This window comes from Andrographis paniculata, unplaced genomic scaffold (assembly GCF_009805555.1).
Source record: "Andrographis paniculata isolate CXL003 unplaced genomic scaffold, ASM980555v1 Contig64END, whole genome shotgun sequence".
Lineage (NCBI taxonomy): Eukaryota > Viridiplantae > Streptophyta > Magnoliopsida > Lamiales > Acanthaceae > Andrographis > Andrographis paniculata.
The window spans coordinates 1,288,042-1,307,756 of NW_026137600.1; the positions used below are offsets into that span (position 1 = coordinate 1,288,042).

At 29.3% G+C, this 19,715-nt stretch overlaps 2 protein-coding genes across 2 annotated transcripts; one reads left to right on the plus strand and one right to left on the minus strand.

Moving 5' to 3' along the window:
- Positions 1 to 826: 826 nt before the first annotated feature.
- Positions 827 to 3,903, minus strand: LOC127261913 (50S ribosomal protein L15, chloroplastic). Its single transcript, XM_051290350.1, has 4 exons — positions 3,800 to 3,903; positions 3,372 to 3,729; positions 2,291 to 2,442; positions 827 to 1,276 (listed from the first exon to the last, which is right to left on the minus strand). Exons 1-4 carry the CDS (start codon positions 3,881 to 3,883, stop codon positions 1,064 to 1,066), a joined length of 807 nt encoding a protein of 268 aa, XP_051146307.1. The 5' UTR covers positions 3,884 to 3,903; the 3' UTR covers positions 827 to 1,063.
- LOC127261674 (zinc finger protein JAGGED-like) lies at positions 3,882 to 9,249 on the plus strand. The gene is made up of 5 exons (XM_051289969.1): positions 3,882 to 3,955; positions 7,006 to 7,115; positions 7,825 to 7,971; positions 8,789 to 8,879; positions 8,961 to 9,249. The coding sequence occupies exons 1-5, from the start codon at positions 3,882 to 3,884 to the stop codon at positions 9,211 to 9,213; spliced, it is 675 nt and encodes a 224-aa protein (XP_051145926.1). The 3' UTR covers positions 9,214 to 9,249.
- The last annotated feature ends 10,466 nt before the right edge of the window (positions 9,250 to 19,715 follow it).

Below are 19,715 nucleotides of genomic sequence, written 5' to 3' on the forward strand. Positions count from 1 at the left end.
GTTCGGAACAGGTTTTGCAGGCCTTGGAATCCGCCCCGTTAAAAAATATTAGGACCCAAGACCCGCCCCGCTCTACTTCAACCCGGCCTCAGGACCCGTCCCACCCCGAACCCGGAGGGTTCGGTGTTAATCCGGCAAACCTTTTTTTTTTTTTTTTTTTTTTTTTTTCTGAAAAAAAAATAAAATATTTTTTTTAAAAAAATAATTTAATACTAAAAAAAGTGTATATGTCAAAATAAAAAAAATTATAGTTCTAAAAATAAAAACAATAAAATATTGATGATAGTTCGTATTGACGACGGTCAACAATAATAACAATTATAAAGAAAATTATATGAGAAATAAATGCCAACATAAATTTAATTTAGAATTAAAGTTCTATTTTATATTTAAAATTTTTTAAATAAAAAAAAAATAATTTATATTGTATAAAAATATAAATAAATTATAATAATTATTAAAATATCCGGATTCGAATCCAGGTCCGGGATGGAGCGGATTTATAATAAAACCCGTAACCCGCCCCAAACCTGGTCGGATCTAAAACTCAAAATTCACAATCCGCCCAAACCAATTTTTTTATTTTTTTTTATCCCTGAACCCGCCCCGTTAAGACCGGATCCGGGCTAACCCGCCCCATTTAACATCCCTACTAATACCTAACTTTTTATTATTCCCAAATTTTTAAAATTTTCAAAATTCCGAAAACCTATACATCTAACAAGACCCGTTTCAACAATTAATTAGAGCATCAAACATTAGGTAAAAATTAACCAACCAAGAATTCAATTCACCAAAAAAAAAAAAATAAAAAAATAAAATAAAATTATGAACACGACCTTTTAAATTAACATTGCTGAAAGAAAGGTTGCAATTTTGCCAACAATGCCCACCAACATTTGGACCACTTCCAACTTTGCAATAACAACAACAACAACAATAATGCATAAACATTAAAATCAAATGCTAAGGAAGAACATAGGCCCCAAATTGATTGTTTCAATACCTTAGAGATCTCGACGTCGTCGCGGGCCGACCGGTGTGTCGTAGTATCCGAGGAGGCTCACGAGGCCGGGGTAGATTCGGTGGCTCTTTTCTTGGCGAAGTATTCCTCGGCCCGGGCGATGTTCTTGGCGACAGACGGCTTCACCCATTTCTTTCGCCCGGGAATAAGAGTTAATGAACAACCTGCAGCCTCAAGCTTCTCTTTTGCCGACGCTGAAAAAGCTCGGGCTTTGAAGTTGAGCTTGACGCTCAATTCTCCGTCGCCGAGGATCTGAAAGAGACACGAGAAAAGTTTTCGAATAATTTCGGAGGCAGTTTAATTTTTTTCTTCGAATTTCCAACAGTAATCAATTAAATGCAACAGGAATCAATCAACAATTACTCGTGCGATCAGCAGCTAATTCAGCAAAAAAAAGTGTCCAATAATATTACAGGTAATAGAGTGAAAAATCATTAATTATTTTCGAAATGAGTGACGACAAATTTTCAACAACATTCTATTAGGGTATGGATCAGCTGCTGATCCAGTCAAATAAGCTATACAGATAATCGGCATATATTTATAAATATCATAACACATTTATAAAACAACATATGTTATATTATAATTCAACATATATTATATTATAACTCCACATATGTTGTGTTATATGTAAATATATGCTGATTATGTGTATGACATATGTTGATCCGATCAAATTAACACCATGCTAATTTGGCCGGATCAGCACAGGATCAGCAGCCATTCGATTAAATGGGACAGAAATCACTAAAAGTGGAGCGATTTCGTTGGCAATGGAAGAAAAGCGACCAATTCGAACATGATTGAATAATCACGATATCCAAAAAATATGTTCGAAGGAGAGATCCACACGTATGCATCTAGATTCGCTTCCGTATGTTGAATGATGCTAAAAATTACGACACAATGAAAAGTGAAGTAGTGTTCTTCGAATAATAGGAAGACGGCACAAAATGCATATAGATATTAAGGTGTGTCTTTTATGGGATTTTCTCAAAAATTTACTATTTATCAAATTTTTTTTCCTTAAAAAATCAAATCAAACAACCATTTTTCATTTTTTATATTATACTAAAAATCAATTTTACATTCAAAACATCACATTATATCACATCATACAACTATTCCAATTTAAAATTTATAATATTCAAATCCCGACTCAAAATCCAAACCCCCAAACAAACACACCCTTACTAGATTTCCGAACATGTTTGGCATCCCCAAAACATTGGATAGTAAATCGATTTAACATCTAATCATTACCTTAAGTGGAAGTCGCCTATCCCTTCCAGTTGGATTGATTAAACCTTTACTCTTCAAGGACTCTAGCGAGACCTCTTCTCCTTCTTGAAATCCCGCATCGGCAATATCTTTTAGGTTGACAGGAACATACTTTGGTAGCCCGGCAGACATCCCTTGAATCGAAACAAAATAAAATAAAAATATCGATATCAAGTTTCAAGACTAGCGTATGAAAAGAGTGTATAGACATAAGGCAGAATTAAGGCATCACAACAACTCAGAAGGCTTCCATCGTCAATGGCAGAAGCTTAAGGAGAACATTAGTGTGTTTGTTTGCAAGACTTCGGCAAATTTCTACTATTTATCAAAAAAAATTTTCCCAAAAAACATCAAATCAAACACTTTTTTTTCCTTCTTATATTATACTAAAAATTATTTTTACATTAAAAACATTATATCAATACATATTTATATCACATCATACAACTGTTCAAATTCAAAAGTTTTACTATTCAAATCCCAAACCAAAATCCAAACTCCCAAACAAACACACCCTAAAGGCATTTTTCTTCAAAGTTTTCGAAAAATATGTTTATTTTTTACAAAACATCGCATTCAAATTATCTCCTTATCGATTTATCCCCTCTTTTACATTATCTCCTCTACGTCGATTCATACTGTAATTGCATTTCTATGTTACATTTCTCAGCTAAATTATCGACTTTACCAATGAATTCTTATTTTCGATTGAATTCATTTTATTTACAATTCTATTATCCGCTATAGTATTTATCTGCAATTACATTATCCGTACCAAACGCCTAAGTGAAAATATGCATAGAATTATCAACTAGGGATTTCATACAAAAATCAACAGTAGCTCCCAATCAGCATTAGCAAACACTGACAAATCCAATAGGCATAAATATAATCACAGCATATATATATATATATATATGTATCATGATCATCCTGAAACCCTAAATCCCCAAATCGAAACAAATTGGCAAAACTAGGGCAGGCAGATCAGCAGCAATTAATTGATTCCTCGCCGGAATCTGCAAATTAAACTGCAATAAACGATCGGAAAACACGAATTTACCTCCGGCGATGCCTCTCAATTTCGGAATCCGCCGGTAAAGCGGCATTTGTCCACCTTCGAATCCTTTTCTCACTCCAGGTCCTGACCTCGATTTCTGACCTCTCATTCCAAATCCACAGCTGCCTCCTTGCCCAGCCGAATGTCCTCTCCCCTTTCTCTTCGCTTTCTTCCTCGAACCAGGCTGCGGCCCTAGGTTATCGAGGCGGAACCGCACATTCTGGCCGCCGGAGGTGGACTCGAGGACGCCGGAATCCGCCGCGTTTAGAACCACAAGTGGCGGTTTCCGATGGAACTTGTGTAGGCAGATTTTTATGGATGGAAATCCGCATGTGTATGCATTCAAAGATCTCGCGTTGCCCTGCAATTACACAAAATTCAAACGAAATTCGAAAAGGTTTGTTTAGTTTTTGAGTTAGATTTGAGAGTACCTTGAAATGCGAAGGTAGGTGAAGTATAGGCGTGGCGACGGAAGGAGGTGTGGCGGACAGGGAATTCAGATAAGAAGAAGCCATGGGAGTAGAGGATGAGCTCCGCTCGCACCTTAAAAGTGACGATGGACAGAGTCATTACATTAAGCCCAAATTGTTTGGGCTTTTGGACAATGAGAGTCTAAGCCCAATATAAGCCCAAATATGAATTTTTAAGACATGAGTGCTTTGTTTGGGAATATTGAATTTTGAATAATAATATTTTAAATTAAAATAATTATTTGATATAATATAAATTAAATATTAATATTATATTTTTAATATAAAATTAATATTAATACAGAATAAAAATAAAAACAATATTCATTTATTTAATTAATTCTTATTATTTTTCTAAATAATAAAAACAATATTGAATGAAATGTTGATGGTTGAATACTATATTGTATATTTGATGTTATACAGAAGAATGTACTGTACAGTTTTATATTTGTATTGTATTGTTTAAATATGTTTATTATGCAAAAATTAATACTCCATTCGTCTCGCAAGAAGATTGTCATTGATTTTTTGCATGTTGATTTTTGAATATTAATTATTATGTCAATACATAGTACAAATAAAAAGAAAAATACAAAAATACGTTTATTAGTCTCTTATAATACAAATACAGTGATATTTATTGATTAAATTATTCAAATATAAGAATATTTTTAATGTTAAGTACGATGACGCCAAAATCAAATGACAACCTTCTTGCGGGACAGAGGGAGTAATATAATGTACTTTATAAAATTATACTCCCTCCGTCCCATTGAAATGTTGCCTTTTCATTCTTGTCCGTTCCAAAATAAGGTTACCATTTTCTAATTTAGTAATTGTACTACCTATCTAACATAATAAATACTATTCCAATTTACACTATATTACACAAATGTCATTACTTTTATATAAAACAATATTAATAGGGGTATTTTCATCTTTTTCATTACAACTCATTATAAATTATTTAATAATTTTTTTGTTAATACTCTTTACTTTATTTTTTACCTACTAGTTTTTTCTTTTTACCTTTCTCAAGTTACGATTTTAATCATTGGAAAACATTATTTTTAATGATGTGTCATGTATAATGATACTTCAACTTTATATTGGTAAAATGTTTTAAAAACATATCAAAATTGCTTATAATTGATAATGGAAATAGTAGTCTATAAATAGAAATAATAGAGATGCAATAGACTTAGATATATATATATATATATATATATAATTAATGAATATAAAGAAATTAATCTAAAATTACTAAATTTAATACTCTCTCTCCGTCCCATAACAAAGTATCTATTTTTTCATTTTAGTCTGTCCCATAACAAAGTATCTATTTTTTCATTTTAGTCTGTCCCATAACAAAGTATTCATTTTTTTTTAGTAACTGTACTATCTACCTAACATTACAAATATCCTTACAACTTATAATATATTACACAAATGTCATTACCTTTATATCACACATACTAATAAGGTTATTTTAGTCATTTTTACTTTATTCATACTATATCCCAATATAATACTAATATTTCTAAAACTACGTGCAAAAAGTAAATAAATATTTAATTTTGGGACGGAGGGAGTATAAATAATAAATTAAATATCTAAAATATTTTAACATTTTTTTCAAATTCAAGTGACATCGTAGAGACCATTATTTGAGTTTAATAAGAAAATTAAATAATAATGTACCTACAATACAAATAGATTGTGGACTAAAATAAAGCTAAAAACAAATAAAAATCAATATAATTATCATAATTTACCTAGTGTGACTTGCTTTGTCGCACTTAATTTACAGGATATTAAGTTCAGTCGGGTTTATCCAAAGCACACTCGAAGAGTAGCGGTTACTGATTCTCAAGTTATAAAAATAACATAATTATACTCCTTCCATCCCATATATAATATCACACTTTATATTTTCGTCTATCTCGCATTTCATGTCACTTTCTTTTTACGATCCCTTTCTTTTACAATTGTGACACTCTTAAATCTACCAACAACTCCCACTACTACATGCACAATGTCTAGTCTTTTACATATTACTCCCTCTGTCCAAGAACTATAGTGTTAGTTGTGTTGGACATGAGATTTAAGAAATACTGATATTATATTGGTAATTGGTAAAAAGACGAGTAAAAGATTTTTTTGCCTTTGTAAGTATTTTTATATAAAAAATAGTGACAATTGTGTAATAATAATGAGAAAGTAAGGGTACTTTTATGGTGATATATGATTATTTATGAAAATAAGACTATTGTTTTGAGACGAACAAAAATAATAAATAAGTCTATTATATTGGGACGGAGGAAGTATCACATACATAATACTATCAGTCGTTGAAGGAGGGATGACGAAGTTGTCCCTTGTACAATAAATAGGGCTTAAGAAATTTCTTAATTAACTAAATAGGATAGTAGCCATTTTTTCATTTTAGTACGTCTAATAACAAAGTATCAATTTCTTTTTTAGTAACTGTACTATGTACATAACATTACAAATACCCTTACAACTTACAATATATTATACAAATGTCATTACCTTTATATTACACATACTAATAAAGTTATTTTAGTCATTTTCTATATAAAAAAGTAAATAGATATTTAATTATGGGACGGTGGGAGTATATTTTTCAATTCAATGTCTATATTTCCAAATTCAAAATGTTACCTCTCTCCCCTCTCCTTTTAAAGTCACGAGACTTGTCCTTTAATTTCCATGCTATGCGTTAGAGTGAGAGAGAGAGAGAGAGACAGACAGAGAAAGAGTAGAGAGAGAGGATATAGAGAGAGAGAAGTTTTCTCAAAGGCATCTAGACTGCTGCTTATCTTCAAAATTATATATATATATATATATATATCACAAAACCCTCATTCTCAAACCTTGCAAAAATCGATTTTTCTTTATTCTTCCATCGGAAGAACAACACTTGATCATCTCCTACATTCTCCCTCTACTATATTTATTAATTTTAATTTATTTTTACCCAAATATATATATATATATAAATATATATTCTTGTTCTTCAACAAGTAGCTATTTTGTATTTCCATGTAAGTGCATCTCGATCATTTTATAATTTCTTAGAAGCTTATTTCTTTAATTTTATTTACTTAGTTTTAATTTTGTGTTATTTGAATTAATTTCAGGGGAACAGTTACAGAAGGAAACCCTTTAGATCTGAACAACTTACCTGAGGACCACTCCAGATCAGACATATCTGATAATGTTCATCACCATTCCTTTGCTCCTCCTTCAAGTAATTATATATCCATTATTTATTTATTTTTCAAGAAATGAATGCATGCAATGTTGATTTATGTTATATAAATTTATTAATACAACTTACCACACTATTCATAATTAAATAATTAATTAACTCCACTCAACCTTTCTCTATATATATGTCTTTAATTTCTTGGACTTCAATTATTTAGTAATTTCTTATTAAATTGCATGAAATACTATTTTTTTTTTTTTAAAAAATATCAAATTATATATATATATATACTTATCCTTTTTTATTCCTTAACTTTTCTAAACCCCAATAAGTAAACATAGTGTTGTGTTCTTTTCTCTCCAAAAATATTAAATTACACGATTATTTTTTTTAATATTATATTACAAATTTATTTTACATTCAAAATATTACATCAACATCTATTTATATCACATCAAATAAGTATTCAAATTCAATTTTTTACTATTCAAATATTAAAAAAAAAAAAAAAAACCCAAACCCACAATCAAACACACTTATTTAATTTTGTCAATACTACTATTTATTTATTTATTTATATTTTTGGGAGCATGCTAGCAAAACCCTAGAAAGCAAAGTGACAAGACAAGGCAAAGCAAATTAAAATAATAAAGGAAAAAGCTAAAGAGAATATTTTCAATATATATATATAATGAAATTAGGGTTTTGGGTTCAGTCTCTTCAAAGTTGCTGTAACTGGCATTTGCAGGCGGCGGCGGCGGCGGCGGCAGGAAAAAGAAAAGCACCAGCCCCGGTGAGAAGGAGCCCCCCAATAAGGTCTACCAGTGCAGATTCTGTTCCCTCAAATTCTGCAAATCTCAGGCCCTCGGCGGCCACATGAATCGCCATCGCCAAGGCAAATCCTATCTATCTATCTATATATATATATATATGTATATTTCTAATAAATTGAATTTATTATAGGTTAAATTGTACAAAATTCATCTATAATTTTATGAGATTGCGCCAAATCCCTGCATTTCTATAACTGCGTCAAATTCATCGTGGTTTCATAAATTCTGTTGTCTAACCTCGAGAGTACTTATTTAACGACCTAAATGCGCTCAAAATGCGAATAAATTTTAGAATTACAATTTCTAAATTCCTAAAATTACAAATCCTCCCTCTGTCGTGCAAGGTTGTCGTTTACTTTTACAGGTAGATTTTTGAATATTAGTATTATAACGAGTTGTAGTGAAAAAGACGAAAATACCTCTATTAGTATTGTTTAATATAAAAGTAATGGCATTTGTGTGTGCAATATAGTGTAAGTTTGAAGGGTATTTATTATGTTAGGAGGTAGTACAATTACTAAATTAGGATAGACAAAAATAGAAAATGAAACCTTTAAATAGGACGGATGAAGTATATTTATTTTTATTATATTTAGTTTAAAAAAAACAGTAAAAATAAAATCTTTAAACTTGAAAAAAATAACTATTTACTAAAAAATATAAGAAAATGAATATTTTGTAATTTCAGTGGTTTAGAAATTGAGATTCTAAAATTTATTCGCATTTTGAGCCAAATACACGCAGAGTTTATGAAATCACGAGGGAGTTAGACGCAGTTTTAAAAGTATAGAAAATCGGCGCAATTTTATAAAATCACAGGTACGTTATGTGCAATTTAGCGTTTATTATATATATTTAATTAATTAATTAATTAAGCAGAAAGGGAGACAGAAACACTGAACAAGGCACGGCATTTGGTGTTCACCAACGATTTGGTTAATCCTCACTTGCCTTTCATTTCATCTTCAGGGTATTATTATATTTAATTTAATTTAATTTAATTTAATTTTATTATTGCAATCTCGGAAATGGATAAAATCTTAAATTTCAGGGGCGAGGGAGCACTGCCGATGAGATCAATGTACCACCACCCGCCGCCGCCGGCGGGGCCGTACGTTTACAGCTCACCGTCGCGGGTGGTGTCGTTCCCGGCGGCGGCGCAATCGCAACACGACCGTTATTTGGGGAATCTTCTCCCGGCCTACGGCGACGCCATTGTCGGAGAGCCGGTGAGAGCTGCGGAATCGGCCGCCGGCGGCGGCAGCGGGGCAGACGGCGGAGGGAAGAAGAGGTGGTACAGCTGAAGGACAGATATGTGAAAGGGACGAGAAGATGAAAAACTTTTGGTACGGATCTATGGATCAATCAATGTCAGGAATCGATATATATATATATATATTATTTTGTAGTATGAAATTTTAAAAATATCAATATTTTGATGATTATGAGAGTAGTATAATGTGAAATTTGGTATTCCCTCTATGCAAGAAATATACATTTATTTTTTACGCAGAATTTAAGAAATAATAATATTTTAATTATAGTGAACAGGTAAAAATAGTATAATGATATTTTTGCCATGATGTAAAGTAAAAGTATTCGTGAAAAAATATAGGTTATTTAATGAAATAGTTACTTTGTAATTGGACGTACCAAAATAGAAATATGTATAAAATATAGTGGTATTTGTATAATCATATTAAAAAAAAAAAAGAATAATATTACAGTAGAGAAAATTGCAAAAAATATCCTATATATACTTCATTATCACTTTTGTTCTGTATTTATCTCTCTGGTAAAATATATTTTACATGCTTGCAAAAGTCAATATTTATGTCCTTTGGCCGCGCGTGATGTTTATATCACGCGCGATCACGCACGTTTACACACATCCAAATGATAAAAATAGTGACTTTAACGAAGTATACATGAATAATATTTTTTACAATTTTCCCTATTATGGTGATTTGAGACTATCGGATATAATAAAATAAAATAATTGATGCGAGAAGGGAGTATTATATTGTTATTACAACAATAACAATGACTTATCCATCGGGTTCAAAAATAATGTTATTGTTCCTTCACTATTGTACTATGTACGTATAAAATAATTATATTGAAAACGATGCATGGATCGATCCAAGACGCTGACAAATTTGGATATGTAATATCTTATCGTGCTTTGAAAGTAAAAAGCTTTTTTGGTTTTATTACTACGTGTTTTCGATCACTCGCATTCATATTCACATTCACATTTGGAGAGCAAAATTATTTCTTATTGGTATTACTACAACAATGCTCATTTAGGGTTTGCCTTCATGTTGGAGATTAATTCTTTTATTATTGATTGTTTTCTACACTAGATTAATCTAAATATTGACTCTAGAGATCGATAGTACCGTAAATAACCTAATTAATACACATAACATTTCGTTGGTTTGATTCGAGTTGTTAGATGTTAGCCAAATGTTTTGATTTGAGGACAGATTTTAAATGATCGTACTCGAAACTATTTGGAATTTTTTAAATATTAGGGTGTATTTATTTGTGGGTTTGGATTTTTGAAAAGTAAAAAGTTAAATTTGAATAGTTGTTTGATGTGATATAAGTAGATATTGATGTGATATTTTGAATGTAAAATAAATTTATAGTATAAAATTTAAAAAGAAAGTAATTGCTTGATTTGATTTTTTTATTTTTAAAGAATTTGAATAGTAAAAATTTGTGGTCAAATCCACAAAAAACATAGTCTGTACGCATATGGAACAACCGTCATAGTTTTATTGTGTACTGAGAATCTGATCTTATTTTTCTCCTTTATTACTTACTTTATGATTTAAAACAATTTTCACAAATTATTTTGGACAATATTCAAAAATTCGAAGTGATGTTAGTATGTGTTGGGATATATGATTTAAAGTCATTGAAGTAATTTCTAGTGATTGAAAATGCCGATAACAAAATGGTGCTATTTTGTCACAAATAAAATGTGCTCGATATATTGGAAGAAATATGTCCGATTGAAAGCAAAGTCATTAATCATTCTTTTATGGATTTAAATCCGAAACAATCTCCTAAATAGGGAAGTCCTCAACCCTTAATTATTTGATCGTCACCTAACTAGGTATTTCATTTGATGTAAGCGCCGTTATCAATTTCCATGTATCCACATGACTCGCTAAAGGGCACTTAGTGCATTTTGCGATACTTTAACGGATTAACGTATCTAATGGAGATTTCTCTCAACTCAGACATACATGCACCCATTCAAAATCGAATTTAGGATCTAGCCCTCAAATGAAGAATATCTTATCACTTGATTGACAAGGGTTTGATTATAAACCACACATTTACAATACCTAAGTTAATAGAATTATTAAATCAAATCAAATAGTACTAGGGTTCTCTCTCTCTCTCTCTCTCTATATATATATATATATATAGAACAGCTAAAGCTGAATTAATTCATCCCAAATCAGATTAAGGTGAAAGTATACAATCTCAACTGTGTGTGTGGAATGTGATTGGCAGGTCAACTCAACTGGTTACTATGTGTGTGTATACATACATATATATATATATAGATATACTTATATGATAGTAAGAATATGATATTGTGATCGAGGATTGTAGAGAGTGAAGAAACAAGAGATGGAAGAAAGTAGGTAGGTAGGTAGCAAATAACTGAGGTGGCTGCCTACTTGTCCTGCCTAGCTTAGCTACTCACTTTCTACTACTACTTCTACTTGTCATGATCATCACATCATCAGATTCAGTCCCACAAAAGAGACACACTCACTAACTCACAGCTACCCTATATATATATATACATATATCTATATATCGATCAGCTTATAAATAAAATTAAATCAAATTTGAAGTCAAGATGCTTTGTGATTACATCTTGTTTTCTGCCCACTTTGTCACTGCATGCCCTAAACTATGCTATACTACCCTACCCTACCTAATAATAATACATATATATATATATAAACTTAGAGAGAGAGAGAGAGAGAACTACATAATATGTTTATGTATGTGTTAGACCGACACTCTCTTCTAGCTCTCTCTATACATATACATGTGTTTGTGTGTAAATTAATTAAGATGGGATCTATATATATATATATATATGTATGTAATGTAGGTAGTAGCAATGGAGATGGAGATGGAGACGAAGCTCAAATCCCAAGAAAGGGTCTATTGGAGAAAGGAACAACTCAACACAACACAACACCTTCTCCTCTCACTAGGGTTGGGTTTTGTCTTTATTCCATTTTACCAATTCATTTCTTTCTTACTTTAAACACACACATGGCTTCCATGCATTTTGTTATGAATATTATATTGCCAAGAATCAAAGTGTGTTAGAGAGAGAGAGAGAAAGAAAGAGAGGTTATAATAATATACATAAAAAAAAAATGGTGAAAAAACATATATGAAAATGGTGAATTTATATAAGGTTGGCAAAGCATTCGCCCAAGCCAACAAAATCCCGAGTGTTTCTTTACAGTTTGGGTTGGTGAAAAAAAATAATTTTTTTTTTATAAAAAAATGTAAAATTTAAACAATAAAATATAAATATAATGAATAAAATTTTAATATTAAATATAATACCGTAAAAAAAAAAAAAAAGGAGCAAATAACACATTTATTTTGGGATGGAGGCATGGACGGTCCTACATACACTACAAAAAAAGTTAAAATTTAGCTAAAAAAAATTTCATAGTAAAATATAAGAATTTATAGCAAAAAGGTTTTCGCGACGAAATTCATTTTGTCGCCTATACCGCATTAGTAAAGATCTTTGGTGACAAATATGACATTTGTAGCAAAAAGTAAGTTTTTTTGCAATGAAACCTAAATAGCTACGAAAATATGATTTTGGTTGGCAAAATATTCGCCCACGCCAACAAAATCCCGAGTGTTTCTTTACGGTTTTGGTTGGTGAAAAAAAAAAAATTGTTTTAAAAAAATGTAAAATTTAAACAATAAAATATAAATATAATGAATAAATTTTTAATATTAATTATAATGCCGTAAAATAAAAGAAAAAAGAAAAAGAAGCAAATAACACATTTTTTTGGGATGGAGGCATGGACGGGTCCTGTGTAGGAGTTAAGGGCACCTACCCCAATCCCCAAAATTTATGTAATTTTTATTGTAAAAATAATAAAATGATGTATTTTTTATTTATTTTCCCTCTCCCATTAATTTTATTTTATAGTGTAATTTTTTTTCTTCCATTTGTTGATTTATACTTTTAATTTTTAAATAAAAATATTAAATTTTATATAGTTTCATTTCATAACAGTTTCGTTGAATTTTTATCTAAAAGACTCGATTTTTTCCTTTTTTTTTTCTTTTCCCTTTTTACCTGGATGTGGCGGGAGAAATCGAAAAAGACAATATTGAATCGATAAAAAAAATCGATATTTTGCTCTCCCCTCACAATGTTTTACGGTTGGTTCCGTCACTGGACTCATGATGGAGGTATTGTAATAATTACGGATCAAGTGAGAATAATAATGAGTTTTAATGTTCAAAGCAAATATATGATTACATTTAATTATTGTATATTATCCACCCTAATCATTTCTGGTAATCACACTCCCTAAGTACTTACAATCATGTACAATATACTTGCTTTCTTGCCTTGAGCCAACACTATGGCCTATTTGAAGATTTTTCATATCTAAGGGTTTAAATAATTAGAAAGCTAAATTTAAAGAAATGAAGGAGATATAGAAATTTATCTACTCAAATCAATTTTCAAGACCTATATCTTAGGGGTTCGATGTAGGGTGAATTACAATCTTATGAACATTTAAAGGGTGTTTGAAAAAGAGCTTTTTGGAGAGCTTTTAATTTATTGAACAACTTTCGGATGTTTGGTCAAACAGCTAATTTAGATGTTTGATAAATTAGCTTTTTGGACTCAAAAACTAATTTATGAAAAGCTAACTTACCCAACGTTTTGGAATAGCTTTTTCAGTCTAAATTTTTTTATTCCTTAATTGCCCTTGAAAATTTATTATTCATTTTACACAAATAAATATATTTTGATTATTTATTTATTAATTACATTATATTATAGTTTTACTTTTATAAATTTAAAATAATTATTTTTATATATAAATTTATTAAAATCAACCCAAAATAGAAAATATAAATATTAATAATTTATTTTATATTAAAATTACATTATATAAATTTTATACTTAAAATAATTTAAATAAATGAAATTTATTGAAAGTTATAAATATAATGAACTAATCGATAATTAAAATAATAAATATATACACGAAAAATTATTGTTTTATATTTGACATTATTTTCAATAGAAAAAACTATTTATTTTTCAATAAAAAATATTATTTTTTAAATCTAACTATAATAAAAATAAATACTATTCTATTTTATAAAACTTTTATAATTTTCAATAACTAATAACAAAAAATTTCAGACATTCTAAACTCAAAGGAACACAATTGAATATATTAGGAAAAAAATAAAATAAAATAGAATTGTTCTCAATTGTCATTTTACGTATAAACAGCTAATATCAAACAGTTATTTTATCAAATATTTTAATACAAACAGCTAATCGAATCAGCTTGTCAAACCAGCTAATTAAATCAGCTAACAGCTAACCACTATCAGTTAATTGCCAAACACGCCCTTAATATAGACTACGACGATTCTTTTGAAGATATAAATCATTTCTACTACGACGACTTTAATCGTGATAAACTACCAAACTAGTTGCATATGTCCTAAGAACATTTGATTGACCTTGCAAGGCTCAAACAATCTGATAATTCAATTAGATCAATATTAGAAGGGCAATGTGAAATCTTAATCTTCTTCTAAGATGTGTTCAAAGTTGAAGATGTTAAATATAATTCTTAATTCCAAAATAATAATAATAAAAAGAAAGAATAATAATTCCAACGCACTTGTTAGAAATTTTTGGAAAAAATAAGGAAACTGTGTTGTTGATCGTCAAAATAAAGAACCTATATATAAGTAATACAAAACAGACTCGATAGACTCAAATATAAGTAGTAATCTATAGGTAAGACCAAATCTAAATATAAATCTACTAAATTTAAAACCGAATATTTAAAATATCTCAACAACACCAATTCTCAAGACAGTGATGATTTAAGCACAAACTTTTACTATTCTCAATGTATTAATAATTTTTACCTATTACAAATAATCTTTCTATAAATACCCATGTAGTATGAACATTTGAAAAATAAGAAAGCATCGATGTTTTTTTTTAATAAAATTTCTCTCCACTATAATTCTCTTTAACAACTCCTCAATTCCAACGGAAGATCAACCCAAAAAAAATGGTTAGTATCTCCAACTTTGAACACATCTATCTTGTTTTGAGATCATCAATATTATTTTACTACTTATCGTTCTTCTCCAATTTAAATTTTCATAAAGAAGATTTCAAGTGCCAAATTTGTGATAAGTTTATTTCGCCTTTTCCAAAATAAAATAAAATAAAATATTACTGCCATACTATACTCTTAAAGCCTATCATTATATTTTTACATTTGTACCTCTTCTAAATAAATAAATAAATATACATTTTAAAATAAGAAATCCTCCCAAAAAAAAAAGAAAAAGAAAAAGAAAGTAGAGTATATAAGTAAACGGGTATGTTTGTTTTGTTAAATAATTTGAAAAAATATACTTTCTCCGTCCCGCTCTAAAAGTCTCATTTACTTTTTGAGTTATTTAACATTAAAAATATCTTTATATTTATATAATTTTTTTTTTACACAAATATCATTGTAATATTATTACAAGAAACTAATAGCTAGAAGTATTTTAGCTTTTTTCCGTTAATTTATATTATATTTTCATATAATTATTAATATTTAAAGACTAAAAACATGTAAAAAAATAAATAAGATCCTTGTAATCGGATAGAGGTATTATTATTATTATTTTTTAATGTGAGGTATATAAAATTATATGGATAATATAAAAATAATTAATGCATATAATATATTAATTTTTTTAACCAATGTATTGTTTGTTTTCTTACAAAAAAATAAAAAATAAAAAATCACCCTAGTCCCTAAAGAACACCATTTGAAGTAATTAGGGTTTGCAGAAAGTTAAAAGGATTAAGTTGGTTGCAGACAAGACATTTGATTGTCCATGGAAGTACATAATACATACAGACTATACTTTCTTTCTCTACATCTCTCGCTCTCTGCTAAAACAAAAGCATAATTTATTACTGATCATTATCTATCTATCTATCTATCTGAAGGCCAAATAAATCGATCGATCTATCACTTCTTGTCCTCCAAACCACCCCACATTATATATATATATATATATATGTATATGTGCATGGCATCAGCTTTAATGCACAGAGTACAACACAACACAGCACACAAAGAACACAACACTAGCTAGTACATGTAGTTTATAAATTTTATTTTATGGTTGTGCAATGCACACTTGAAGAAGACTGACATTTTTGGCTTTTCCTCTGTCTTATTTTATGTATGTTTGTTGTTTATTTTTATTTTTATTACTATATCCGTCCGTTCGGCTCTAAGGTTCACATTTACTTTTTACGTGTTTATATTTGAATATTAATTATTATATCAAAACGTAGTACAAACTAAGAAAAAATTGCAAAAATACTTCAATTAGTGTCTTATAATACTAATAGAAAGACATTTCTACAAAAAAAAAAAATTATACAAATATAATGATATTTTTAATGTTAAGTACAATAACGCAAAAGATAGATGCGATCCTTATATACAGATGGAATGAATTTTATTAGATTTTAGGGTTTGGCCTCTAGACTTCTTCCACTTCCTACTTATTCTTTGTCCTATAAGTGGACCATAGGTTTCTATATTGTCATTCTTTTTGGTCATGATAATTCACATCAACATATACATACAACTTCAAGTATATATATATATATATATTCCTAAAAATCCTAATCACTCATACAAAGTAATGTAGCCATACAATAAACATTTTTGATCATTTAGAGTGTCTACAAACAATATATACATTTGTTTATTTGGTAAATATAAATCTCATAATATTAATAAAATATCTTAAGATTTCAATTAGAAGTACCAAAATATTCATTTCAATACACATTCCATGTATAGGCCCTTACAACCTAAGGCCATTTCCAACCCATTAACTATATTTATGAAGTTATAACTCTAAATATGCAGCTGCTACAGTAATTTTAGGGCAACCATAACTCTATTTTTCACTATTATTTTTCAAATATTCAATTTTTCCTATTATTTTAAACAAATTTTTATTTTTATAATTTAAAATAATTTTTTTAAATTGTTAAAAAATAAAAAATAAATTTAAAAGTTAAAATAAAAATTTAATTTTTTTTTAAAAAAATAAAAATAGGAGCAATGCCAATTTTTGGCGCACGAACCGACGCCAAATCTACCGACCCAGCGCCATTAATAGCGCTGGGTTGGAGATGGTCTAAGGCTACGTTTGGTTGGAGGAATTTGGATTCAAGATATTTCAAATGATCATTTCATTAAATTCATTAGTTTAATTTGACAATGTGATCGATGTATTTTAAATATCCAAAATTATTTATGGATTTCAAATATACTCTGGCAACCAAATGATGTCTTTTAATTATATTGAAACTAATTCAAATCCATTAATTTAAAATCCACTCTTAAATCCAGACACATAGGTCAAACTAATTAAGAATATTAAGTGTTTGTTTCTTTTAACTCCAAATCTCGCAAATTCTAATATTTGGACTTTACCTTTCTCGATTTTTTTTTTTCTATATATTTATATACACTTTAGATATATACTTAATGGATAGATGAATGGAGTGTAATTTTCAGTCCTATTCATTCATTTGCATATCCTCCAGTGTTCTGCTAGAAACTGAACGTTACATCTATAGTTATAGCAAATACATGTGCTTCAATTTAATTCAATTCACAGATATATCATATATATATATCTAGAGAGAGAGAGAGAGAGAGAGAGAGAGTCACAGTGAGAGAGAGAGTAGATCGATGAGAAGTGAAGATTACAGAGTTAAGTTAGAGCAGATAGTTTTCATGCAATGGCCTTTGTCCTTGTTAAGACACAGTTGGGCTATGCTTTGGCCACTTGCCTGAAAACCCTAATTTTAGCTGCTTGTTATACATACATACATACATATATATATATATATATGGTTTTTATTCATCGATTAGGGTATACAAACTTACCTGTATCCTACTTCTCTTTCTGCGTATATATATCACCTAGAGTAGCACACAGCTATACAGTGTAAGGCTATCTATCTGATAGGTTTCAGTAGAGTAGGGTAGGGTAGGGTAGGGTAGAGTAGAGGTGATAGTGAATAGTCACTCATCGTCTTGAACATCGAGTATGTATGTATGTATGTATCTATATATATGTATGGAATTGATGAGTTAAATTATTTGTATCCCCAATTGAAAGGTGCTCCTGAGTTATAACAACTACTAATCAATACCAATAACTTAGCCGACCAAGTCAATATCATACTGATTCGATGAGATCAATATATACAATAGAAAGTGACTAGCATATGGTGGGATATGAATAAATATATGTTGATCCAGTCAAATCAGCACAAAATCTATAATTTATTAAAAGAAATGTTGTCGGTAAAAAAAACTAGTAACAATAAATAATTATGGATTCAAAAAATAATTTCAATTACGCTCATGTATTTTATATTTGTAATATTACATCACAAATCTCTCTTTTTTTTTTTTTTCTTTTTTTTTTTTTAATGCAAAATCTGCACACAATATCTATTTACATCACACAAAAAGTCTATTTTCTATTATGCTCTTAAAAGTATTTTAAAAGATATCTAAACACATACTCCCTCCGTCCAAGCTAAAATTATACATTTACTTTTGGCGCAAAAATTAAGAAATAATAGTATTTTAATTATAGTGTAGGTAAAAGTAGTGAAATGATATTTTTGTCCTTACTTTTTTTGGTATAAAAGTAACGATGTGATATAAAGTATGAGTATTTGTGGAAAGAATGGGGTATTTAATTAAATGGTTACTTTGAAATTGGACGTCCCAAAACAGAAATATGTATACTTTCTAACTGGACGGAGGGAATATTTAATAACAATTTACAGAGCATATCAAAATAAAAAATAAAAATACCTAAAAAAAAAAAGATGTTAGAAATTCAGATCTCTCCATATTCTATTAACTTGAGTTTCAATTTAAACTTTTTACCATAGAATCCTCAAGATTTTCTATAACCATAGTACTCCCTCCGTCCCAAACACTCTGCAACATTTCCTTTTTAGTATGTTCCAAACACCTTACAGTATTTTCGAAAATAATTAATTATATTTAATCTCTATCCCACATTCTATCCCCTCACATCATCCAAATAAAAAAATAAAATATATATTTCTCTCTCCACCACATCACCTAATTTCTAAATTATCCACTTAATACTACCCACCTAAAAACCCGTGCCAAAAATAAATATTGCACCTTGTTTGGAATAGAGGGAGTACTATTTTATTATCTTATAAAACCTATGACATTATAAAATAACAATCAAACTAAAACCCATCTACTCCTTCCGTCTCAATACAATACTCTTGTTTATCATTTTTGTCCGCCTCAAAATAATAGTCTTATTTCTATAAATAACCATATCACCATAAAACTACTCATACTTTTTCATTTTTGTTATACAATTGTCACTACTTTTTACATTAATATATTCACAA

Coding starts and splice junctions, on each gene's coding strand:
- LOC127261674 (XM_051289969.1), top strand. CDS start 3,882: ATGGGAGTAGAGGATGAGCTCCGCTCGCACCTTAAAAGTGACGATGGA. Junction 7,116..7,824: donor TTCCTTTGCTCCTCCTTCAA/GTAATTATATAT, acceptor TGGCATTTGCAG/GCGGCGGCGGCGGCGGCGGC. Junction 7,972..8,788: donor CATGAATCGCCATCGCCAAG/GCAAATCCTATC, acceptor TTAATTAAGCAG/AAAGGGAGACAGAAACACTG.
- LOC127261913 (XM_051290350.1), bottom strand. CDS start 3,883: ATGGCTTCTTCTTATCTGAATTCCCTGTCCGCCACACCTCCTTCCGTC. Junction 3,730..3,799: donor ACCTACCTTCGCATTTCAAG/GTACTCTCAAAT, acceptor GTGTAATTGCAG/GGCAACGCGAGATCTTTGAA. Junction 1,277..2,290: donor ATAGGCGACTTCCACTTAAG/GTAATGATTAGA, acceptor TGTCTCTTTCAG/ATCCTCGGCGACGGAGAATT.